The sequence below is a fragment of the Arctopsyche grandis genome, chromosome 3 (assembly GCF_051622035.1).
Source record: "Arctopsyche grandis isolate Sample6627 chromosome 3, ASM5162203v2, whole genome shotgun sequence".
Classification (NCBI taxonomy): Eukaryota; Metazoa; Arthropoda; class Insecta; order Trichoptera; family Hydropsychidae; genus Arctopsyche; species Arctopsyche grandis.
In genome coordinates, this window is record NC_135357.1 from 21,868,605 (window position 1) to 21,896,037 (window position 27,433).

At 36.3% G+C, this 27,433-nt stretch overlaps 2 protein-coding genes across 5 annotated transcripts; one reads left to right on the top strand and one right to left on the bottom strand.

The window, feature by feature from the left end:
• Nucleotides 1-1,239: 1,239 nt before the first annotated feature.
• On the bottom strand, nucleotides 1,240-9,268 carry LOC143909434 (caspase-1-like). Of its 3 annotated transcripts, XM_077427423.1 has the most exons (5): nucleotides 8,573-9,237; nucleotides 8,082-8,140; nucleotides 3,004-3,157; nucleotides 2,804-2,866; nucleotides 1,240-2,518 (listed from the first exon to the last, which is right to left on the bottom strand). In XM_077427423.1, exon 5 carries the CDS (start codon nucleotides 2,212-2,214, stop codon nucleotides 1,282-1,284), a length of 933 nt encoding a protein of 310 aa, XP_077283549.1. In that variant the 5' UTR covers nucleotides 2,215-2,518; nucleotides 2,804-2,866; nucleotides 3,004-3,157; nucleotides 8,082-8,140; nucleotides 8,573-9,237; the 3' UTR covers nucleotides 1,240-1,281. The 3 variants fall into 3 exon arrangements, with proteins under 3 accessions (XP_077283549.1, XP_077283548.1, XP_077283550.1); XM_077427422.1 differs by lacking the exon at nucleotides 3,004-3,157 and having other exon boundaries at nucleotides 8,573-9,268; XM_077427424.1 differs by lacking the exons at nucleotides 3,004-3,157; nucleotides 8,082-8,140 and having other exon boundaries at nucleotides 9,196-9,268.
• LOC143909433 (ornithine decarboxylase 1-like) lies at nucleotides 8,687-27,433 on the top strand. Of its 2 annotated transcripts, none has more exons than XM_077427421.1 (11): nucleotides 8,687-9,084; nucleotides 21,479-21,658; nucleotides 23,626-23,993; nucleotides 24,088-24,205; nucleotides 24,290-24,421; nucleotides 24,504-24,627; nucleotides 24,715-24,888; nucleotides 24,980-25,114; nucleotides 25,223-25,339; nucleotides 25,420-25,628; nucleotides 25,705-27,433. In XM_077427421.1, the coding sequence occupies exons 3-11, from the start codon at nucleotides 23,810-23,812 to the stop codon at nucleotides 25,838-25,840; spliced, it is 1,329 nt and encodes a 442-aa protein (XP_077283547.1). In that variant the 5' UTR covers nucleotides 8,687-9,084; nucleotides 21,479-21,658; nucleotides 23,626-23,809; the 3' UTR covers nucleotides 25,841-27,433. The 2 variants fall into 2 exon arrangements, with proteins under 2 accessions (XP_077283547.1, XP_077283546.1); XM_077427420.1 differs by lacking the exon at nucleotides 8,687-9,084 and adding an exon at nucleotides 19,082-19,551 and having other exon boundaries at nucleotides 25,705-27,427.

The window sequence follows — 27,433 nt, forward strand, 5'->3', positions numbered from 1 at the left end:
TCCAATTACCCTAAAAAAAAGAATGTTCATAAAATACTACTACTAAATAGTTATTAAGTTATGCAAATAAATAGTATATACCTGTAGATGAAAACTCCATAGTTTTAAAACAAAAAATACACTTAAGAATTTTGAAAGCAGTGCGTTCACTTTAACGTTTAAAACGAGACTAATTCAGGTGACAAATATTGCCGTCACAAAAACTTTTTTTGCGAGCGATATGTATTTTATTTATTGAGCAGCATAGAAGTTGAATGCATAGAATGGTCATTGTTAAAAGTATTGTCTAAAAGCGAGCCATCGAAGAGAGAGACGGAAAGTCAAAAGAGAGACAAGAGAGAGAGAGAGACGAAGTTTAGCAAACAATGAACAAACTCTGCCGTGCAGAGTTTTTGTAGCAACATTTTTGGAGGCTGAGAGCGATTCTATGCATTCTACTTCTATGTTGAACAGACATAAAAATTATGCCTTGTCAGGTACCACTTGTTTATTCTATACCGAGAAATATAACAATTATTGGGATTTACACATCGTCTTTTGCACATATAGATTATCAATTTCAACCAGTGTGGTAATAGGGAAAATTCATTAGAGAACATAAGTTTTTAATCAATAGTGCCATTGATGTTATACATAAGGACTCTTCCAGAGTGTGTAGTCGTAAATGTGGTAATCTTTTAAAAAGCCAAAATCTGGTAAAACTATATCGCAAGGAAAGTGTCTAGATCTTGCTTCCTTGGCTTCAATTTTCTAGTAAAGGGCCACACCATTTGGGTGTGGCCCTTTACTAGAAAATTTGCGTAATTGTTACTTTTTTCTGCATAGCTAGTAAACGTTCGAAACTATATTATTTATATTTTGAACCATGCATCTTTATGGTCTTAGTCAACAAGTTTCGTCAAATAATCTATGAAAAATGTAGCGTAAGTACATTGTGGAGCAGTTCCGCAGTATTGTCAGCAAAAAATAAGTCATCACCGGCACTGCGCTCTTGCTTCGAAACAAATACACCCTTCCCATTTATTAATTTAAAATATATCTTTGCAAAAACGCGTCAATGGTGACATAGAGCGCGCTGATGTGAAATCTCAAATTTGTTACTTTTGCAGTTCTGCAGAATTACAAGTTACAGATCAGCGGTTATGCAGTATCACTAACGATGTGTATTATATCAATTCGTAGAACAACATTTGTTATGGTGGGATGAAGGTTTTTGGAATAAAATACGCATCTTGTGGGTGAAATGAAATATTTATTGAATTTAAACTTACAGTACTTTGGTCAGAAGATTGAACAAGATAAACATTTTTTATTTTTCAAAACTAACAAACGAGTTAAAGTTGAGTGAATCCTCAAGACTTGCTTTCGTTTGTTCTCGTATGTCTCAAAATCTACACTCACTTTTTGATTCACCAGTGTTAAAAGTAGTAACAAGTCAGCATCATTTCCGTGCATTTCAATTTTTTCAATTAACGCTTGAATAAACCATGCACCGAAAGTCTTGCTACGCCATGATACATAATTAGGAATTGTCGAAAAAACTAGAAGAAAATCTGCAATATTAAACAATTCATATGTGGATGTTTCATTTAATTCCAACTCTGCACAACTAGTTGAATCCTGAACATCGGCATTCATTGATTGGTTTTGTTCCGTTTTGGCAATTTTCACTAAACGTAATCCTTCATCTTGCTGTGTTCCTTGACAGGCTTGTATGAAGAAAATTTTTGGTTTATGTTCCAACGTGCGATTTTTGGCAAAACTCTCCCAAATTAAACTACTTTTGTAAAGTTGATCTTTGGTGAATAAGTGATTATTTTCACCATGAGTAAGAATAACGACTAAAATGCAATTGTGTTTTGAGTAGTCTTTTGATGATGCTTTATTAATTTCTTTTTTAAGTTCTATAAAAGTAAGGTCTTTAAATACTTTCACTTTGAATCGCAACTTTTTCAAAATCTTGTTGAGTTTGCGGCAGTCTACGTTTGTACCAATACGACTTTCGAGATTGTTTATTGCGAAAAATTCATGATTAAATATGAAAGCTTCGCCTCTTCGCTTATGATTCATTTTATAATAAAAATCTGAAGGTAGATTGGATTTCGGAATGGTATGTTGAGTGGAATTTCCAACTTCAGGTGTAATGGAAGAAACAGTCTGAGTTCTCAACTCTGTGTTACTAAAGGGTCTTGCGTCTGTACTTTCAGAGTACATATTCAGTCTAACCAATTTATCACTTTCGGATCAAATTATACACATTGGTTTGTTCACAACTTCCGGGTCGCCCGTTTACAAATTCACAATTTTTTGATAAGATTATCAAATTTTATTTTTAGAACGTCTTCAAATTATTCATTACGTAACACGCTTTTTTCGGACTATGTCACCAGGTAGGTAATAAGTATGCACATGTGCATAAGACAGTCTTCAGATATAAGACATACATATATACGCAACTAACTCGACGAACGACAAAAGTCTACTGGGCGTATACTAGAGATGTGCTGCTATTATATATGTAGATGGTAAACGGACTACTAGTCATATGTGAACCTGTCACAGGACAACCGGTCGCTCTAGATCGGTCACACTTGATCACCCGTCACACCCGAAAATTGGTCACGAAAAAACTGGTCACACCCAAAAATTCGACCAATTTTTAATTTTTGGGTGTGACCAGTTTTTTCGTGATCAATTTTCGGGTGTGACCAGTTTTAGTGTGACGGGTGATTTAGTGTGACCGATCTAGAGCGACCGGTTGTCCTGTGACCGGTTCACATTTGACTAGTAATCACCGAACCATGTAGATTTGCACCGGCTCGATAGGGCCGGTTGTTAAAATAATTTTAGTTCGTAGAGCTGGTTCCTAAAATACGGAATTTAAAAATAATACGTAAAAAAGAAGTTTGATTTTTTGTACGATCACAATACTTGATCCAATGAAAATATTGTAACATTAGTAATCTAAATATGATGGCGAGCTTCCTGATTGTTAAAATCCACTCCAATAAGGTAGCTTGCGGTCAAAAAATATCCTGGAATGGGGTCATGCCTCAGCAACAAATGTTTCCCAAAACATTTGGCACTGACGATTGATATATTGGAAGAAATTTCTCTTATCGAATGCACTCCAGTTCAGAAAATAAAATCGAATCAACTCATTTTAAAACCTATCTCTATTTTTGAGCAACTTAAAGAAAATCTTGGGTGTTGTGAAACACAGGTTGATATACAGTCCCATGACAGGAAATTAGAGCTCCCGATTGAACAGCGTATACGACAATTTGTAATGGTCATAAATAACTCACTATGGGACCTTTTGGTCTCATTTTATTTGTAAGCTCATCCTTAGAGGGCTGGACATCAGCGCCTTGTCCATACAAACGTACTATACTTCTCCCTTCCTCAATTATGTCACTAGAGAAATTATTTTTTATATGCTATGGATATCCACCATTGGGGTGCATCTATCGTTTTATTTTTTTGATTAATTATTTTTTATAGGAGCTAGGAGCCGCCAAACATCTATAAAATCGCCTCTTTTTTACACCCACGAAACGAGTCCAGCGTGCTTATTTAACGGTCGATTTAAAAAAAAATACGCGGATAGATGCACAGAAAGTATCTTTCTCATGATGATGAAATCTTAAAAATTGGTCCAGTTTTGGAGGAGAAAATAGGAGAATACGAAACATCGATTTTGTCAATTTAAAATACGTTTTATCTGGTCGAAGCGCAACTGTCGCATTCACTCAATATATATTGTCACATTCACTCAATATATACATATATCGAAGAAAGGAACGGTAACAAAATTAAGGTTTCGGATGTACAGCCCTCTTAAAGGCAACTCTATTCACTGACAAAAAATAGCGGTACATTATCTTTCAAAATGTCTTCAAAAATAAAAGAAATATGTTAGAAGTCATTTTGCTTGTGAATTACCTTCAGTGTATTGACGTGGTTCTCGCGAAGATTAATAATTATTTCGTCACAAACACCCTTATCATATCCACCTTTTCGTCCTTTAACTCATGCTGAATATTGTTATTGGTGATTAAACGATTCCTGCAAACAAATTGACGATTTTTCGATCCACACGAGAACCAAATTTTTTTATCGCCAAAATTAGCTCGCTGTTTGCGTGCGGGGTCACAATCTTGTTTCAAACGTTGTTCTATTCCTCCAACAGTCGCCCTGCTAACACCCTTCATTGTTCCAATTTTCTATTGGGAAAACCTTCCCGTTTTTAATAAAGTGGTAATACATGCAATTTTTTTCTTTAAACAGATCTGATTTTCGACCCATCTAAAAAAAACCAATAAAAGTTTCACAAGCAATTTTAAAATATAAAACAAAGTAAAATTTTGAGATATTAAATACCAACTTACCTTAAAAATATTATAAAGATGCAGTAATAGAAAAAAAATCACGGTGTTTTTGACGAAATTATTATTAATCTTCGCGAGAACCCACGTCAACACTGAAGGTAATTCACAAGCAAAATGACTTCTAACATCTTTTTTATTTTTGAAGACATTTTGAAGGATAATGTACCACTATTTTTTGTCAGTGAATAGAGTTGCCTTTAAGGATGAGCTTACAAAAAAAATGAGCCCAAAAGGTCCCATAGTAATTTATTTATGACCATCACAAATGGACGTACACGCTATTCAATCGGGTGCTCTAATTTACGGTCATGGGACTGTACATATTTAATAAAAACCGATTCCTATAAGAATATTAATTTTCAAGTCTATGTAAATCCTTCGAGAAAAGTATGTAGCGGCTCTACGACATGTTCGAGTTTGGTTCGGTGATTACATCCCAAATTTGAATAGCTACCAGGATAACCGCCGCTACGAAAATCGCTCGCGCGGTAACCTATCGCACGAAAATTCGTCGCACAGAAAAATTGCCGTACAGAAAACTGCCCCAATCTCATATAAAAAAGCATTTGTTGAGCAACATTTGGACAGTTTTCTTTACACCAATTTTCCTGTGAGACAGGAAACCCGCTCGAGCGATTATTCTATATCTATGGGTAGGGCCTAAGGCCCCATACGCATCAGCGACCTTCGATCGCGCGATCTTTTTTTTACGTGACAGAAATTATAGAAAACGGCTGTGATTACATTTGTTCTATTGTTGCGACTAAATGATCGCGCGGCAGAAAATCGCAAGTGCTTTTTGCGATTGTATCCGCATACAAGTGGCGTTTCAAAATGGCGGCGAAAAGCTGAGCGTTAAAGGAATATCGAAAAAAAATGGTCAGAAATTCAAAATAAAGATTATAAAGGTTGTCTCCATCCTCTTAAAAATGAGTTGATTGATCATGGAAAATGAACATCCAACATTCAGCCGCTCTGCTGAATGTGCTTCTCTGCCGTTGCATTGTTCCAAATGAAATCCATTTCATTCTGATGTATTTTCTTATCACACCTGCGAGATGGTCCAAGCGTTCATATTGCGACTGTCCACATCGTTGCAAATGGTCATGTCCCCACTAGTTTCCAACCTGATTTTGCCAGCTAGTTGACGCCTTTCGTTACCCATCAATTTTTCCGTTACGTCTCGTTGAAATCGTGATCTGGTGTTTCTTCGGTTTGAAATGCCCCCACGTGGTTGATCTGCGTCGCTCGTGTCACCAACGTCCAAATTTGTGGCGGGGTCCCGTCTTCCTATGTCATGTGGAAGCACCCTGCTGTGGTTCGGTGATTATTGGTCACAAAAAGTCACTAAAATCTCTATAACGGAGCATCTGGCAGCCGAAAAGTCCATCATACTAACAGTGCCGGCCTTATACCCAATGGCGCCCTAGGGCAATTTTTTCTAAACACCCTTAGAAAAAACTTTCGCCTTTGGCGCTCTAATCGATTATTTTGTATGGCTTTTGGCGCTCTAATTTTAAATTTTAAACCGCCTTTGGCACACATGCGGCGCCCTATCTTATTTGGCGCCCTCGGGTACCGCCCGACCCAGCCCCCCTCTAAAACCGGCACTGCCTACTAACGAGAACTCGAGTGCCAAATATTCCGTATTCGCGATTTTCATGGCAAAAATTATCTTTTGGACGATCTCAATGTGACTAATAATCCAATTACCCCCTGCTGCAGGCCAACGTTCCACCCAGAACGTGCACAAGGGCCATGTCGTTGCCTCGATCCTCTCAAAAGTGATTTGGTTGACCCCGCGTCCCCACCAACTTTACAACCAACTTTACAATCCAATCTGTTAAATGCGCCTCTCGGCCGTTGCATGTTCCGATTGAAATCCATTTAATTCCGTGTCCTTTCCCACTCCTACGAGATGACACCTACGACGAAACAGGTGTTCGTGTCCCAACTAGATTCCAACTAGATTTTTCCAGTTATTTGACGCCTGTCGTCAACCAAAAATCGTGGGAATATTGGTGTGGCTTATAAACGACATATCCAGTCGTAGTCGATTACAGCTATCGCAGCTGTAATCGTTTTTTTTATATAATTCATCTATTGTTACTACGATACTACGATTGTTTTTAAAAAATACATTTATTGTTACTACGTACATAGATAAAGTGAATATATTATAAATTGTGAATTGCTCCCATCCAGTTAATTTCCTGGATCCGCCCCTGCACAAAATTAGGCTACACAACTGGCATTCTGCTCGCACACAGTCTTACTTTCTGCGGATATCTAATATCGAAATTCATATATCAAAGTTTCAATTAATTCAACTCTCCAAACTACAACCCACGGAGAAAGTCTCTTTGAATCACCAATCAAGTGAGAAATGGAAAACAGAGGCGACATTGAGGTAATTAACGGTAATTTTATATGTTGCTACGAAGGAGACGATGCCGTAGTCCAGAGCCACGCAACCTCTTGGTATTTGCGAAACGGTAAACGGGTTACATCCCAAATGTGAATTGCTGACAGGATAGCCCCCACTGCGAAAATTCGTCGCACAAGAAAATTGCCGTAAAGGAAAATGCCCAAATATTGCTCAAATGTGCCCAAATCTCGTATAAAAAAGCATTTGTTGAGCAATATTTGGGAAGTTTTATGTACGGCAATTTTCCTGTGCGATAAGAGATCCGCGCGAGCGATTTTCGTAGCGGCGGTTATCCTGTTACCGATTCACATTTGGAATGTAATCACCGAACCTCGCGGAACACGTTGTTTACGACTCTTTGTATTTGCCAGCTACGTACATGTACATATGTACTTTATCAGCAGTCGCTAGCCGCTACTACCTACATTCAAACAAAGGTGATAAATCGTTAACTTGACCGGTTTTCTCCCTCCCACGCGCTAGATCTATGGGACGTATGAAGTGAATCGACGGAATTGTTAAGGCTCGACTGTTTAATGTGATGGGCGGGAAGGAAGTAAAGTAGCAACAGACCAACATGGTCGAACGTGCTTACGAGTTCCGCGAGTTCCTCGATGTTTAGGTTGCGATGCTCTGCCTTGAAATAATGCATACCCACCCATACAACACTGAGCTTGGTACCCGGGGCAGGTACGGCTGCCGGGCTAATCCATCCTTCCCGTGTAAAGGCGGGCGTAGTCTACGAGCAGGGCCGACTAACTTATCAGTAAAGGCGGCGGCCACAATGATCTACGACTAAAAAACATGGTTCACTATTGTCAATTTGTATTATCAACCATTTATTTTTGCTCCCCTGCTTTCTTGGACAATGGAGAGGTCTATTGTTATTTTATGGCGGCGTCTCGGCCGCCAATCTTTGCTTATTAGCAGACGTAAAAGACCCGAGCCCCAGTGATGTAGTGGGGCATTTTTTCTAAGCCGGAACGTGCATCATTACTTTTTAAAATTTCCTAAATTCGAAATTTTCGGCAAAATTTTGGCCTCAAATACTCCTTTTCATACAAAATCTAATCTTTCATAATATTCGGTTTTTTTTGGGCCAAAAATAATTTTTCACCCAGTCCCTAGTTTGGAGAAGGTTGGCTCTATCTGTGAGTTGGAACATTATTTTCTAAAAGGTTTATTATTTATTTAGTACGAACGTCCGATGAAAAAAAACGTAACCTCTCACTCAATGCGCACGAAAAACATTGTATGAATACGTTCGATACGAAAACGCATCCGAAATGAGGCTGTTGGCTCGGCTGCCTGTTGTTATTTTCTGTTCATACCTATCCAGCACGACCCGTATCCTGCAGGTGTTATGCAATTGCGGATAGTATTCTTTGGTACATTATATGGACGTATTCATACTCCATTCGCGCATGCGCATTTACACATTCATGCGCGTCCATATAGAATGTACCAAAGAATACTATCCGCACTTGCATGACACCTGCAGGATACGGGTCGTGCTGGATAGGTTTGAACAGACCTTTATGGGAATGTTTGTGCATTATTGTTTTGTTCTCCTTTTTTCGAAATATTTTATGCGCCCTTTCTTTTACGGCTCCCGTGTATACCACACACCATGCACACGTTGCGAGCCGGCTCTGGCTGTCAGGCTGGCTGGATACGGGTCGTGCTGGATAGGTATGAACAGACCTTTAAACGATTGTAGATAAAACAATAGACGGCGCGCTTCCGGTCCTACCTCTATATATAACGTTTCGAGCGTCAAGATCATGAGCGTATTTTCGAGCGTTAGGACGGAATCAGTAACGTTGCTCGCACTGGCGAAGACACTAGAATTTGCCAATTTTTTTTTATTCTACGAATGCATGCGCGCTTCTAGGATTGCAGATGAAATAAAGAATGGCGGAAAAGGCGTAGAATTGAAATGTAAATGAATGACAGAAGGGGTAGAATCGGGCGAACCGCGTCCAGGGTAAAAAGGTTCGTAGCCGTAAGAAGGGGCAGTAGGGGCAGTAGGGGCGCGAGTGCGGTCGTGAGCGGTCGCGTCGATAGGCGTCTAGTGGCGTCGGGTGGCGTCGGGTAGCGTCGAGTCGCTGCGGTCGCGAAGTCGTGACGTCGACTCGTGTGAGGTCGAGGTCGAGGTCGTGCAGCGTGAGATCGTGACGTCGCCTCCCCCGGCCGCCGCCCCCCGCCGACAAGATTCCGCCCTCACTGCGCCCCCGTCGCCCCCCCACTGGGACCCGCACACAGGTACTTACTTCCCTTCACACGACTACTTCACCTCTCATCTATCATCCTCGTCCTCGTCGTCTACCACAACGCTCTCTCCTCGATTTACGTAACCGATTGTCAATTCGATACCACGACTCCACGTGCGGATTTCGTTTTCGTATCTCGCCGAATGGCCGATCGATCGAGCCACTTGCTCGACACTACCCCGTTTCATACATGTCTAGTTCTAATAGTACAAATGTACACACCTCAAATATATTTAACGAAAAATATTCTTCATACAGTCATGTCATATGTGTAGATAGGGTTGCCATATTAATAAAACATGAAAAGGTAGGTAGGTTTATTCCTATAATAATTCAGTAACCTCTTTCTGTCAAGTATCTGAAACACCTAGTCACCTAGAATAGCGTCGCCTGGCATTTACATACACGAAACGTTGAGGATGTAAAATTCGCTATCATTATTATATATATAAAATTCATTAAATATCATTGTATATATGTACTAAAATAGTCATTTCGATTCGACATATGTAAGCTTACCGGTCTCCGTGACGGGCCCGAATGTGAAACGCCCAAAAACGCAAATATCGGAAGGCAAAGGAAAGATAAAAAAAAAAATAAGGGTGCATGGTAAACGGTACATACTCACTTAAATTGGGCGAGCAGGATACAACAGGAACAAGAGGAACAGGTTTTTCCTCCCGTATTAATGTGCGCGCGCAAAATACGGGAGGAAAAGCCTGTTCCTCTTGTTCCTGTTGTATCCTGCTCGTGCAAATTAAGTGAGTATGTACCGTTTACCATGCATCCTTTTCTTATCTTTCGACTTTCGATCTTTGCCGTCCGATATTTGCGTTTTCGTGCGTTTCACATTCGGGCCCGTGAGGTAGACCCGTAAGCTTACATACGCTTCCAAAAAAACTAAGTTCGAATGTAATACGAATAATAACAGAAGAAAAAAGTTATATACGTATTCTGTTCCATGCAAATATTTCCGCTAGGAAAATAGACCGAAATAATATACCGCCATCTATTGAAAATTTATTTAATTAATTCATTAATTTTTCTATCGGTTTTTTATATTGTTTTTACGTAATAGGTAGGTAGATTGTATCATTTTTTTTTTAATATTTAACAATGTATATATAAAAAATTGAATGTCTCGTATAGGCTCCTAAACCACTGAACCGATTACGATGGAACTTTCAGGATTTGTTGTATGCATGCATGTCCGGGAAGATTACTGTGAAAAAAAAACTCAAATAATAATATTCGTAATTACAATTTTACTGACGCGAAAGTAAAGCTATCCTACCGCCTTCAACGCATCACGTCGCGAGTGTGACAATAATCGCGCCACGCCTACCTCGCACTCGAATGTACTGACCATTTAAGGCTGTACCTCAAACACAGCGGATGGCCCACGTCAACAAATATATCTATACCTATATCTAAAATTGAATGGCTGTGGAACGGGAACGGGAATTGCACGCGTTATTGCAACGCATGCCGGGTTCAGCTAGTTACATATAAATATTTAATTGAATATATTTATAAAAGGTATTTGAAAAAAATTGGACCGCGTAGGGCAGAGCATCGTAACCTGAGTACCGCGGCAACATAGAGCGAGTTCCGTGAAAAGGTTACGATGCTCTGGCGTAGGGGATCGAACTCCTGACCGATGACACATTTCTTTTAATTTTTTTTAATTTAATAACTTAATATGCTAACACCCATACGATGATATGTCATCGGGTACAACACTAGTTGTACATATATTAAATTCACTATCATTTGGATATCACACACCTCAAATATATTTAACATGTACATATGTAATTTAAATATGTATATGATTCCGAAATATTTTTCTTCAAATAATCTTTCAACTGCTTGAAGAGTGCTGAATGTATCGATGTTTTCTCAGGTTCAGTGATTATTCCGCAAAAAACGATTTCGCGCACGTCACTAAAATCTCGATCACGGAACATCTGGCACCCAAAAACTCCACCAATCGAAATATTGTTTTAACGAGGACTCGAGTGCCAGATATTCCGTATTCGCGACTTTAGTAGCAACCATTGTCGTGAGTGCGATCGCAATTTGCGCAATAGTCCGTTTACCGTTTTCTCATTGTAAATATACAACACCACGTTCTGTTTTTTCCCATAAAAATGGGAAGAAATAGTTACTTCTGCAATATGCCAGAGAATGTGTATTTTCATGGGTAAACGGATTATTTGGCACATTGTGCTCGCGAATACAGAATGTTTAACTCGAGTTCTCGTTAGGATTAGTAATGATATTTCGAGTTCTCATTCGTATATATTTTCGGGTGCCATATGTTACCTGATCGATATTTTTAGTGTCTTGTGCGATATCGCTTTGTGCGGAATAATCACCGAACCAATTTTAAATATTTCTATGGTCAGATTTAGATATTTGTGACTCCAAGTCGATCGTTTCCTATCAGAGATTGATAATTTAATGTTTTAATTGTTGAAATGGTTTTTCACAAATTGATTACCTACCTCCTTATTTGTTACCAATACACAATGCACTCAAAGAAGTATGGAACGATGTATGCTTGGCATAACGAGGAAAGACAGGAAGCGGAACACGTGGGTGAGAAGCATGACAAGGGTAGTAGACATAGTGGATAGAATAAAGAGATTGAAATGGCAATGGGCGGGCCACGTGGCTAGGAGAATCGACGAAAGGTGGACAAAAGAAGTGATTGAATGGTACCCGAGAGAATGCAAAAGGGTAAAAGGAAAACCGCAGGGAAGATGGGTAGACGAAATTAGGAAAATGTGCGGGGTGAGATGAATGAGAGTTGCGCAAAACAGAGACGATTGGAAGCGTATTGGAGAGGCCTTCATACAGCAGTGGATGGTGTATGGCTGTAAATGATAATGTATTGTATATGCATCACGTACATAAGTTTGGCCATAAGTGTCGATTTGGGACAACCTACGTATGTATTATGGCACTATGGTAAAAATGGAACGAATAAATAAAATGTGAAAATACATTTATACTATGATAGTGGCTTAGTTTTCACGTGCATTTCGATGTAATTAGTTTTTTGCGACTGCGCAGATTTAAAAACTAATGGCCCGGTGCACACATTTGTGCACTTGATAAAATGTGAATTCTTTAAATCCGTCAAACGTAGGGTTCTCAGGCGTCCCGATTAATCGGGATTGTCACCAGTTTTAAGTCTCGTATCCCGGTGTCCCGAACAAACCTCTCGGGACGCTCAAATGTCCCGGTTTACTATTTTTTAAATTCCTACAGAAGTTTTTAACTTAGAATTAACATGAACTATAAACAAAAAATCGATGTCTGGTAAACACTAAAGCAATATTCAACAATGAACTCTTTGTCTCTGTTTTATACTTTCCGGAAAACTACATATGTGTATCAGGGGTCTACCTCACGGGCCGGAATGTGAAATTACCGAAAACGCAAATATCGGAAGGCAAAGATCGAAAATCGAAAGATCTTAAGTCGAAAGATACAAAAAAAGGGTGCATGGTAAAAGGTACATACTCACGTACATACTCACTTAATTTGCGCGAGCAGGATACAACAGGAACAAGAGGAACAGGCTTTTCCTCCCGTATTCTGCGCGCGCACATTAATATCAGGTGTATCAGGCATCAATCAATTTATCTTGAATCGATAATTTTCTCACACTCAGAATGATTCATCACACGCAGACGCGGAATAGACACTGTCAGAACAGAAAGACTAAAAGATTTCTGTGATTTTGCTAATATTCAATATAAAAATGCATGAAATCTGACAACCCTAGTCAAACGAAAAGATCACTCACTAAAATTAGCTAATGTATTTTCTTAATTCATCTCCAAAGAGACGTAAACGCAAACGCGTACTCGAACAACGAACTACCCAACATGGTGGCGTTGAATAAGTATAGAAGAGGCTTGTAAAAAACAAAATGACATAAAATAGAATAACATTATTGTATGTCAGTTGACAGACTGCGCGTGTGCATTGGCTGTCAGTTCACGTGACAGCGTATGTGATGAAATATTTTTTTTTATGGATAATCATCCATGTACATAATTAAATACATATTTAGTACAAAAATTGAATTTGAATAAATATTTAAACATAATAATCAAGTCGAAGTATAATTTAACAATAGCACTGAGCAACAAAAAAAAAATTACCAGAGCGGAGACTAATCGATCTTGTCTAAGTTTGACCCTCTGAATTCGAATATGATAATGATTTTTGTTGTTTCGTGATCGTTTATGAGATATGAGCGTTTAAAAAAATCCGCAATTTTTACAGTTTTTTGGCTTTGGCGGTCTTGAACTCAAAATCTAATATTGCTGTGTATTGGAATCAATAGTCGGATGTTTTTCCTATTGATTGTGATATTTCATTGCTTTAAAATACTTATAATCAATTGTCTAGTGAATTTTAAAAGTCAAAAATATATTGTTTATCGCATCGATACGAAAAATACCGTACACATCTAGGTTCCAACCCCTTTCACAAACCGGCTAGAGTAATTTATATTATCATGAGATAGTATTAAAAATTTGATTTACATATATTTTAAATTGTGAATTTGTATAGTAGACAAAGATTTTAAGTTCGAGTATCGGAACCATTCAAATCTACCTCAATCATAAATATTAAGTTATTTATGTAGAAGAAAGACCAAAGAATGCTTTAGTAACCACGAGTTACAAAAGGGGAATATTTTCAAATTGCCAACTGCTCTAGAACAAACCAATTACTGCAATCTCCTCTAATCACACACAATAAACATAAATTTAATCTTTTACACATTTGCATTAAAATTTGCGACGTCAATTTTCCTATAATATTGAACAGCAAATATGACATTGCAATTTCATCCATAAAGTGAATATTATATGTATTTAAATCTAATCTTGACTTTTTGATCTTAGCCATTAATGTTCATTACATGATTTGATGAACTACATACGTACATATGTGGATTTAATATTTTTTACGTAGATTTTCCTCGAGTGTAAATATACGAAAGAGATTATTTGTTAAGGTTATATATATACATATTTATCATATATCGTTTATGCGTTTCGTATTTTATTTTGTTGTTGAATAAATATTTAACTATTCGCATATATCTGAATAGAAATGATTCCATCTTATTGTTAAATATATTGATGAATTGTTAAGGTGTAAAATATGCGTATGTTCAGCTGCTACATCTAGTCTTTCCAAATACATATATGCCAATATTTATACAGACATACAAACGAAAAGGTTGTACATTTGAATTATTATAAACTTCTTGAATCTACATATACATATATATATGTATTTCATCAGGTCGATTATTCTTTTAACACTTTTTTTCTATTCAAAATTAATTTAGAAACAATTTATTCCACCATCTGATATCATCTGTTTGACGATAGGCTTATCTGATCAAGGTTGCTGGATTTCTACCTCTATTCTTCTATGAGATTTAATTTGATTCTCGTAATCTCGTAATATTTATTTTCGATTTAAATTTGTCGATTATAATAACAATTGAAATTTTATTTAAATTGTTTAGGCGATTTTTTTACAAGCATAATCTCAATGCTATTGGTGATGCTGGTCGTTGATCTCAATATTAATATTGATCAATAGTAGACCACACAAGGTCGTCGCAATTTTTGACATTTTTAGTTTTGTCTGATTGCTGTTAACATTGGTATTTGTCCTTTTCTGAGAAATAAATAGGCTTTTGGTTCCAACACGTTATTGACCCCTGTATTTGACCAACAAGCGCGATAGTGAGACCCTGAAATTTGATAGAACAAAATTTATTTGACCCAAATAATTTACCATTCAATATTTACTTTGCTGAAAACTGGACTTCTGACGTGTTATAATTGAAAGACGGATTCTTCTGTCATTGGAATATTAGACCTTGACCAACGAGGGATGTAGTTATTGGATTTTGCATATTACATTAAAAATATTGGAATATTCTAGAGCAAAGCTCTTTAATTGTTTTAGGTGGACAACCAACTATTTGCTATAAAGGATAAATAATATAGTAGAATCACCATGTCGAAACATCGTCTGAACCCTGGGGCTGAAAAGGACAAATTTTTTAAAAGGTCTCAGAAAACCAACCGCCGATCTGCAGATGCTGGTGAAAATTTTGGGAAATACAACAAACGTCAACAAGAATCTCAAACTAAGGGGGAAACCAGCAAAACATTCGATAAAAAAACTTATAGATTGAAAAAATACAGCAACAAGTACAAATTGGATAAATGGGAAGAAAATCGACGCAAGACAGTACTCAAAAAATATTATAAAGATCTGAAGAGTGACCCTCAATATGGAAATTACAAACCTTTTAACTTCGACGAAGAATTAAGTGACTCTGGCGATGATGACAAAAGTAAACCTAAAGAAACCGGAAACGAAGAACATTTTACAATTCAGAATCAAACAGAAACTGCAGTCAAAGAGGAAGAGCAAAAATTAAGTTATGTGATGCATCCAGATATTGTTGAGAGACTGAAACAGAAAGAAAAACCATTTTGGAAGGCAAAACAAGAACTCAACAGACTGAAGGAAGACAAGAAGGCCAAGAAAGAGGCTGCAATTAAGGCCAAAGAAGAGAGGACGCAAGCCTTAGCTGCATACAAGCAAAATAAAGCAGAGAAGTTCAAAAAGCTCAGCAAGAAGACCAGGAAAGGGCAGCCTGTGATGAAAGATAGGATGCAGATGCTGCTCGAAAACATACAAAAAAATATTAATTCTTAAATTGCCACTGTCAATACGTAATATTTGTCAATTAAATAATATTTTTTAAACATACATACTTTTAATTAAATTAAATTTTAGTATTAATATTATGAATAACAAAATTACATATACATAAGTAGGTACCTACACGTGTATGTTATTAAATTTAATGTGGATGTTATCAATTAAATTAAGTTGAATGATTTATACCCACGACATTTCTACACTATCAATTATGTACAAGCCAAATGCGAACTTTTCCTTTTGAGTATACATACATATGCATATATAATTTTTTTCAAACTCAACAATACACATGAATGTTAACTCCCGCTACTAAAAAGCCCAAAAAACGACTAACCAACCTGTCAATGTCTGCTGAAGCTATTTGGATATCATCAAAAGTGAAGTATGCTGCTTTGACCCGAGGATATGATTATGACAGCATGTGTCGTCATAAACAAAACAATATCAATTACATTTGCAATACTAAACCTAAACCCGTAAACCATTTACAACATTGCTTTGTTGTATCGATCGCATAATTAGCAGTGTGTCACAAACTCATAAGCTTTAGACAAATTGAAAACTAATTTTTCTTATCGAATACATACTATTTCCCAGCCCTTTATTACACATTCGTACACAAATTACTTCGTCGATAAACATAAGCTAGGTCATAATTATGACCAACTCGTTTCCCAGAATCCAAAGCGTTGCGATCACATGATTGGTGTAACTCACAAAAACAAAGCCAAAGAGAGTGTCGAGTTCATCTTCAAAGTCCACCATTTTTGTGGATTTAATGTCAATAAAACATATCTGAGCCATGATAATATACATTATTTTCAATCAAATCGTTTTTCACAGTTTATTTTCTACATGTAAATGTGCAATTTCAGTATATGTGTAAAAATGCGCTGTAATTTAAAAATTTCATCGAAAGTGAAATTAATGCGTATTGGATGGCGAATTCGCAATTTTCAGGAAAATCATCCATAAAGAAATTATGGTTTGTGATATAATGTTGGTAAAGAGTAATATATACATAAAAAAATATTTAATTACGCAACAGTCTACAATTAAGTTGCCATGACAACGCTATCTTTATCCATCTGATGGTTTTATACACATTTTTAAATCACACATGCACGATAACCATTATCTAAAAATGAATCAAAATAATATCATTTGGAAAAATTGGGCTACAAAATGGATATCCCATAAAGATATATACATAAGTGTGCGCATTGTTTGTTGTACATATATTTTTTAGCATTTGGTAATTTCTCGGAATTCAAGAGAATTGTACTTTGGAATTGTACACGCAATAAATAAAGATTTACGAATCGTGTTGATGTTTATTACACTCGTGTATGGAAAACCAGTGTTGATCGATTGACGTATTGGCCAGGGGTCACAAAGCGAATGGTACGCGGTCCTTCACTCTCACGCGCTATCCACGTGATGACATGCATTTGCTTGTGTTCGCGATAAAACTTTTTAAAAAAGTTTTTATCTATAACATGGTCTCTTGAATGATTAAACAAAGACAATTTTGTATGATGAATATACAAATAGGTACTAATTATATCTTAAAAACGATCGATCGTGTCATAAACAGTGACATATGTAGGTGCGCAGTTACAGGGCCCATGATGAAAGGGGACCTGAAACATGAAACAATACTGACGAAAAATATTTTGTTAATCTTGTGTGCTTTTTTAACATTATCTGAAGTTAAAGCCAAAAAAGTTATTATTTTCATATGAATCATTGGATATAAATTTTGTGTTTTCTAAATTTATTTATAAACTATAGCTATATTATTCTTTCCAAAATCGAAACCGGCTACTGAAAGTCAATTATGAAATTAAGGCTAGTGATTTTCAAGATATAGTATTAAATTTACGCTCATTTGTAGTAAACTTATTTTGACACATCGATGTGGTATCTATTCTGGCGGTCTCCGTGACGAGCCAGAATGCTAAATTACAGAAAACACAAATATCGGAAGGCAAAGATCTTGAGTCGAAAGATCAAAAACAAAGGGTGCATGGTAAACGGTACATACTCACTTAATTTGCGCGAGCAGGATACAACAGGAACAAGAGGAACATACTTTTCCTCCCGTATTAATGTGCGCGCGCAGAATACGGGAGGAAAAGCCTGTTCCTCTTGTTCCTGTTGTACCCTGCTCGCGCAAATTAAGTGAGTATGTACCGTTTACCATGCACTCTTTTTTATATTTCGACTTAAGATCTTTCGATTTTCGATCTTTGCCTTCCGATATTTGTATTTTCTGGAATTAAACATTCTGGCTCGTCACGTAGACCCCTATTCTGGGTACTTGTTTGGTAGTTAGGCTCGCGCTTCACTCTCAAGAAAAACCAATTATTACGCTTCGCTGTGACATTATGTTTCGCACTCGATTTAGGGCGAAAACACACAGCACGGAACGTGGCACGTGGAACGTCGACAAGTTCTCCTACATTTCTTCAAATATGGAATACACCGTTATCGATCACTGTCAAGAAATGATACAATTTTACCAAAAACGCTCCATTGGGTCATTTTGGGACGGTGCGTTATGAGCGTTCCATGCATATGTGTAAGACACGGCCCATTTTTTCGCACGTTTAAAACTCTAAAAAAACCATGTGCCACGTTCATCGCTGTGTATTCGCCCTTGACGTCTTATTTTGACGCTTCTCATTTTGATAGGAAGATACATATGTCTCGAAGAGTTTGCATTCACCCAGTTTCGTTCGTCAGATACGAGTACCTACCTAAAATCCTGGTTTGTTCCTCGTCTCCGCTTACTTCCCAATTTGACAGAACCCCACATTCGTTTTATCTGTTGGATCTTTTTCGAGATTCATGGATGCCACAATTATTAAATAAGTAAAGAGAGTATTTAAACGCATGTATAAACGTCTTGAAACTACTGATTTTAACACTTGATATCAAGTGCTAAAATGTAAAAGTTGATACATCTGTTGACATATAGTCAAAACGTGATGTTGCAGTGAAGCATAATGATTGGTTATTGAGCGTAAAGCGTGAGCCTCCCTACTAAACAAGTACCCTATTCTGTTTTAAACGATTAATTATTTATTTTTTAAATTTGATCATTGAAATGATGAACTATGTCGACCACCGTCGTAGACTTGCTGATATAATGTGTACATTTTTTGCTATATGTACTTTTGTGTTTATGTGTGCTCAGTGTATGCACATCTATACACGTTTAGAAGAGGCACCGTTCTACTTGTTCGACACGGAGAAAGTGACCCACTAGATCAGATCAGTATCGTGACCTTTCTCTCTTTTGCGAATTGCGCACAATTGGTTTCCATCTAGCTGGGCCGCGACCCTCGGCTTGTTGTCGTCTGGTGGCCAGATAAGGTGGCCACGATAAGTCCACTGGTTTAAAAGCAGCTGTCGGAGAGCCGCTGACTCAGTCTGGCGCTCGTCGTGGTCTCCACTGCAGAAATCGCCAATCGCCCTCTCGACTTCCTGTCCTGTCGCAGCACTGCGACATCTTCTCAACTCGACTCTTCTCAATTCGTTCGCCGTAGCCGAACACTATTCCCGTCGAACTGACAGCTCATCATCTAGAAACGGAGCTTCCACGCACGAAGGAGGCTCTTGTTGTATGCAGTGTAATAAAGCCTTGAGAATTCCACTATTAAAGGTGAGCAAACTCCACATGTACTACATATCCTTGAATAATATCTTGCCTCGGATATGTATTATACTGATAAAAATTTATAACATTCGATATGCCGTGTTTGAAATTTGTCGTCGGGTGATATTTTTGCTTTCGTTTCAACTTTGCTTGCAATACTGATGTTGCAATTACGTGTTTGTGCTGTAGCAATCAATGTAAGTAGTGTCATATGAAGTGTACATATGTAGAATATCACAATTTTTTCAATTTATTGGGGAATTTACTGAATTTACCCTCCTGTTTTCATATTTATTTATTTATTGTTCATTATTTACAAAAATCGTTTGTTAAATTATTATTTTAAACTCTTCATTTCTACATATCCGTGTATAAAGAGTAATGTATGCGGCCATGAGGACTAGAGAATGACTGGTCCGATTTGAATACCGTGCTCTGCAACATATTGAAAATTTTCACGAAATGGCTATAAACTATATTTAGGTATGACTTACAGAGGATGATTGTTTGAAACGGGTTAAATATTAGATGTATTGAGGAAATTAAAAAAATCATGATTTATTAGTGGCAAATTAGCCGAAGAGATCTGCATGCTCATGGGTAATACATATACATACATATGAAACTATTTTTTGTTATCTTTTAATTTTAAAATAGATTTTCAATTTTTTTATGGTGCACTTAAAGTTAAAACAAAAGAAAGAATTATGAAATAATATTCAAATAATAATTCAAAGATAATTTTTGAAACAAATTACTGTCAAATTTGAATATATTAAAATGGGCTAAAATTATTTCTGATGTCAATTATTAATGAGTTTTGTTTCGATATTGTGGGTATTGCACCCTTTTTAATTATCTTATCGTCAGGTCACTGCGGTTGAACTGTCAAAGCAGGTCAAAGTAATGCTCTGATTGTGCGATTAGATATTTATTTTGTTGTGTAATGAATTTAGTCTGCAAATAATTAAACATATTCAGACAACTCTCCCGATAACATTTCACACTTTGTGTCATGACATTTTGCGAAATTTGATACAAAGCAATTTATATTAAATCCAAATATGGACATAGTTCATTCGAACACTGTATGATGACCAAAAGTATTTTTCTCATTACATATTTGAATTAATGTCAAAAAATGCTTTTAAATATATAAATCATGTATGTAAATAGCTGTAATAAACCATAATTTTGATAATTATAATCTTGTTATTTAAATTTAAAACATACTGATCAGTTCCTTATTAATTGATGTATATTTGAAATTAATATTTATAACAAAGTATGTTAGAATAATTCATCGTAGAAAAAATTAGATTATGTGCTTATAATGTTACGCGCGATATTCTGAAAAAGAAGCCTCATTTCAACCTTTCAGTAAGTTGCTGTATATAAAAATCTATAGCTTAAAGCAAATTCAAACTAAAACGCTCGGCGTAATTATCTATTAACTCGATTGTATGAATACAATAAAATATAATTTTAATTAGAAAATATTCACGGGGGCTTCAAACTAAATTGTTATTTAACAGAAACAAAATGCGCTATTTAATCAATAAATACTGTGTACAAATGTTTTAAATGGTCAAATAAATTAACCGTTTGTGTGTGCGAACGACTTCCAAACACGTCATCGACATGTGTTATCAACCCGCTAAGCAAATTAAGCTTCCAGGGTCATCGAGTCGCTACAACGACCATATTTTACAACACGATTCATTCAAATGGCCATACATACATCTATCCCATTAAGGAAGATCATTATTTCTTCACACGCTAGATCAATCTGTTACTGAACAAGATCATCACAAACTCAGGTCAAGCTGGTGATGTTTTGCACCACCTATTCTGTAATATATTAGTATATAGAATGTCTCCTCCCTCCATCTGATTTGTATTGTTTGTTCATGTTTGTTTTGTTTGTTTTCAGGGAGGCTTATCGGGTGAGGTCAGCTCGCCTGGCGTGTGGGCCCCTCTGCGCGGAGGCTGCTGGCGGCGCTCGCTCAACGTGGATCCACCCTGGCAGCGGCGCTTGCCACTGCAACCCTGCTGAGCCCCGCCACTGACGCCCCCGCGCCACCTGAGCCCTTCACTGCGATTAGGCTGCCTCGTAAGCCATTTTTATATTTTTCTCATATAGTCGAAACGTCCGCTAGGAAACATTGTAACTAATAAAAAATCAACTTATCTATTGATTGACGTTCCTTCTGATAAAATATATATCTCAGTTGGTTACAATCTTTTGTGGTAAGTACATATTGTTGTAGACTTTTGCTTCAAATATACAGGGTGTTATGAAGCGGTCTCTGTGACGGGCTCGAATGTGAAACGCCCGAAAACGCAAATATTGGAGGGCAAAGATCGAAAATCGAAAGATCTTAAGTCGAAAGATCAAAAAAAAGGGTGCATGGTAAACGGTACATACTCACTTAATTTGCGCGAGCAGGATACAACAGAAACAAGAGGAACAGGCTTTTCCTCCCGTATTAATGTGCGCGCGCAGCGGGGCCCGTGAGGTAGACCCGTTATGAAGCTAAGTGCAAAGCAAAGGTGTCATTTGGGGCAACCCCCCCTCTAGATTTGAACGGGACTATCCACGTTGTTTAATTTATTATTGTGAAATAAAATATTAAAATACTAAACCAGGTCTGGGCAAACTGTGGCCCGATTTGAATTTTAATTCCTCTTAGCGGCCCACCAAATTGTTGGTTATTAGAGGACCACTTGTTTTTTTATGTTGAAATTCTTTTTCATGGCAGTAAATAATGTATATCTTTAAATAGTTTTTTACTTGGGGCCTGACGTTCATTTTTAATTTTTAATGTGGCCCTTTAATTCGAAAAGTTTGCCCAGGCCTGTACTAAACCAACAAACCAAATCTCTTAATAGATCATTCAAATAAAAAAATGATTAAAAGAAATAGTTAAAATTCATATACACTCTTTTTTTTTTTAATATAATACACCCCCCGCCTAGAAAGTCATTCCTTACTGGTTAAAAATTTTGCCCCCCTCTGGAACAAGCTGAAATGACGACCCTGCTGCAAAGCCTTTAAGGGTTGATAGCTCATATCATTTGGAACATTTTGAGCCACACATACTTCAGTACAAAGTCTTAGGGCGAAAACACAGAGATGAACGGAACGGCACGCGGTCTGGGCTTCGAGTCTAGAATGGGCGCGCTCAGTTCATTGTTAATTCGTACGATCTTATTATTTCGACAAGTTTCTTCTACATTTTTTCAAATATGGGATTTGCCGTTATCAATCACTGTCAAGCTTATATCAATACAAGGACAAAATATCACCGAAAACGCACCAGGGGGTAATTTTGGGACGGTGTGTCTTGAATATGTGTTAGGCGTGTCAAATTTTTTTCGCATATCTAAAAAAAGCCATGTGCTGCATTCCCCTCTGTGTGATTTCGCCCTTATGGTTTTTTTTTTATTTCATTTTTAAAGGTTTTTAGTAAAAACACCAAAATCTCACTGTTAATTGCTAATACTGCCCAAGTTAAATGTGATATGTTAGTTAATTATAATTTTTTTAATGTTTGTTCAATCAAATAAAAACAAATACAACCATCTGTGTCAACTGAAAAATTATTAGAGGCACAATAAGTTTTCAAAAATTTGTCAAGTAAGAAAAATCTGATATTTTTTGTATTTAAAAAAATTACCCTATATACATATTATCACTAGCGGAATTGCATGGTGTTGCTGTGGCAGGGAAAAGTTGTAATACTATGAGATGGAAAACCAAATTTAGTGGTTCTAAATTGTAAACAAACAAAAAACTTTCATTTTTTATTGTAGATTTTATATTTGTAATGGAAAACTTTTATTATAATGTGTAAGATTTCTAATAAACTAAAATTATCCATAGAAATTCAAATTGTAATATTGTATGTTGCAGTATCTTTGTAGCACAAATTCTACTTTTTCGGTCTAATTTAAAATTGATAACATTTATTATTATTTTTTAATTATATAGTAGTTACAACATTGTTCTGGGCGGACGTTTTAATTACTATCGCATGTTATAATCGATGATTTATAGATTTTCTTGTTGACTTTCAGTTTGCTTGTTGGGACGAGTGCTCGTGAGCGCCAGTAAATTGGTTACACAATACACACTTAACTATTTAATTTAGTAAATTTTTTAATAAAGATATCGCTGTAAGTTTCGTATTTTTCAATCTTCGTTGGACTTGATTTCTCTTTAAATTAAATCTTCACACCCGTCATAAACACTATAGTCAAAATGAAAGCCTTGAATATCGAAGAGCGCGTACGGGTCGTGGATGCCGATTGGAATTCGTGGGATGCCATATGCGACACTACATCTCGTCGTCAAGAAGATGCTTTTTACGTCCTCGACATTGGCAACATTGTCAATAAATATCGCATTTGGAAAGAAAAGATGCCCCGCGTGGAACCACATTATGGTGAGTCACTGCGAGTCTGATTATTCCATTTCCAGAATATATTTAATATATGTATGTACATATTCACATATCAATTTTATGATTTTTTTTTCAGCTGTAAAATGCAATGATTTGCAAATAGTAGTTGAAGTTTTGGCCGCTTTGGGAGTTGGTTTTGATTGTGCATCAAAAATTGAGATCAACAAAGTTCTCGATTTGGGCGTCAGTCCTGAGTAAGAATCTTTTTATACAACTTTGTACTGTTTTGATTTATTTTGACTTACAATTTACTGATTTGATAATCAAACTTTTTCCAGTCGTATAATTTTTGCGAATCCTGCCAAACCCGCATCTCATTTGCGCCATGCTCTTGCTAGCGGAGTGAATACTATGACATTTGACAGTGAATTTGAACTGCTCAAAATTAAGCAGTTGCATCCTCGTGCCAAGTATGGTTACTATTCAATATTCTGAAAACATTAACAAGTTTTGTATGATAAGTGTAATCGAATGTATTGTTTTTTTTTTCAGTTTGGTGATTCGAATCCGGTGTGATGCTAAAATTGCACAGTGTCCTCTTGGTTTCAAGTTCGGATGTGATCCTATTTCGGAAGCTCCTCGTTTGCTGAAACAAGCTCGCATTTTGGGACTTAATGTAAGTTTAAGTTTTCAATTCCCATTACATAGGTAATATCTAATGTGCATTTTTATTATGTTTTGTTTATTTCAATTGTGTTTACAGGTTATAGGTGTATCCTTCCATGTTGGTTCTGGATGTGGCGAGCCAGAAGTGTTTTCTCGTGCTATTGAACATGCAGCACAACTATTCGCTCTCGGTGAAATGCTTGGTTATCGTATGGATTTGCTTGATATTGGAGGTGGTTTCCCCGGTGGTTCTGACTCTTCCATCGATGATGTAAGAAAATCTTATGTATCAACTACGTAATTAGAGTAAAATTATGTCTAATATATGATTTTAATCAATAAAATTTTATTTATATCCACAGATTTCGAAGGTAGTGACCGATGCTCTTGATAAAAACTTTCCTGAAGGTTGTGGAGTACGTGTAATTGCAGAGCCTGGACGCTACTTTGTAGCTTCTGCATTCACTTTAGCCTGCTGTGTGTACGCCAAACGTCAGGTATATATAAATATGAATTTTAATTCAATTTTATTAAAATATGAAAATCTAATATGAATACTTTCATTTATTTACGTATTTAATTTTAATTTTATATATTTTTTACAGCTATATGATGATGATGGTGATGTAAAGCATGCAATGTACTTTCTCAACGATGGTGTATATGGGTCTTTCAATTGCATTTTATATGATCACCAAGAGGTTACGGCCATTCCACTCAAGGTAAAGAGACTAAATCATATAAATATGATACAAATTGATTTTAAATGCATGTGTGTAAGTAATTATGTGTAATTTTTTAGGGAACTCATGGAAAAGTTGTGAGCAGCAGTTTATGGGGACCTACTTGTGATAGTATGGACCAAATTGCAAGAGATGTGCAACTATCCAACCTCGAGGTGGGAGACTGGCTTGTTTTTAAGGATATGGGTGCTTATACCCTGCCTGTTGCTAGTCCATTTAACGGCTTCCCTGTACCCCGAGTCTCTGCCTACATCACTGCTGACCTATGGTGAATATCTTAACCATGCAACCTTTTCAAAATTATTTGTATACATGTAATCATTAAGTTAATTATATATTTTCAGGACCATGTTGAAGGAATTGTCTCCGCTCACTGAAGATCATTTTGTTGGAGGTGAAACCATTTCAAGGAATGATTGCTTGTTGTCGTCAACCTTAGCTCCAGGTCCCACTCCCGTCATCCCAGTTGCTCTCAACTGACATTTGCTACTGTGCCTCTATCTCACAAATTTGTCTGTATAATGTGATAACAAAAATTTTAAAACTAAAGGGGACAAACAACGTGATTTTTTTAAATTATCTGTTGACATTTACAGAATCGAGAAGCAAAAGTTATGTTGAAATGTCTTTTTGGACTTAAAATGTATGACACCCCTCCCCCCCCCCCCTCCAATCATGACTCACATTATTCAATCAAAAATGTGATAAGAAAATGCATTTTTATATTGAAAATCATCGGCAAATAAATTACTTGCAATGCTTATAATGCGACCGCACTGAATCTAAATTTTGAATATTTCAAAATTGAACATTTTACATTCCGATTAGTACGAATGATAAATAAAATATACTGTATGATTTTTTTCCAGTGTTCGAACTATTTCTGATTGTGGATGTTTCTATTTTTTTTATTTATTACATTTTTTCGTTTTGAAATGAAGGTTTTCAATATAAGATTGTGCTCTTACTGTATTTTGAATTTTTTACCGTCAACGATTACAGGGAATCTAATTTATTTTCATTTATCATATTAACGGACTGTTTATTTTTTTGACCGGCTTGAACTATTGGTATTCGATCATGTCAGGTGGATTGGATAGGTATCTTGAAACTTAGATTTTATTGGAATTCAGGATTGTATATGAATTATTTTTGACTTAATTTAGGAAAATATTCAGTTTCTTCATTATTGTATTGAAATATTTTATTTAAAATATTCTCAAGGTAATTAGTTTAAATATTTAATTGTTTATTGTTTTTCATTCATTTGTTTCCTATATATTTTTCCGCGCTGGTTTGTAATAAATAGGCCAGTGCAGTAAAATGAAAAGGGATAAATGAATGTAATTGAATTTTGGTTTCTGCTAACTTTAGTCGTAAACATATTTAAATATTTGGTTTAGGTATCTGTAATGTTATCTCTGTTAGTCAATCACTTGCAAAGAAACTGAATAGATTTCAGATTGATGTTAAAATTGAATATTATATTTATCCGTAAGTCTTGCATCGTCTTGTCTTTATTCTCTTTATTTAACACAAAATATAAAAATTTATCAAAGTGTAGCTTTTCTCGTTTTGTATAATTTACATAGATAAAAACTAATGAAAGATGTTTAGTAATGTAAATCAGTATATACTTCATACAACAGCTCACCATCTTTGTTATTAATATTACATGCGATAAATGTGAAATTAATGTATCAATTTAATAAGTGTGTATTGTGTAACCGGCTGGTGCAGACGGGCAGACGGCAAATACTCTATGTCACTCTCGAAGATTGTGTATTCATTTCAATATACACTTAATTATCACAGCCTATTTACTTTTGCTTTGTATTATATAATTCTTATTATATAATTACAATATGTGATAGATTTTCTACTTGGCGTAGAGTATGCTGCTGTTTGTCTAATTAGCAAGGAGGCAGCCATTTTGTTCAGAAAAGTGGCCGCGGGGGCTAACCGAGATCCAATGAACTTGCGTTGGGCCGACTGTGGTTTTGATCAATAGGTTAAGATTAACATTTAGCCGGTTGCATGTCAAAATGAAATTAAAATAAAACTATTGAAGCA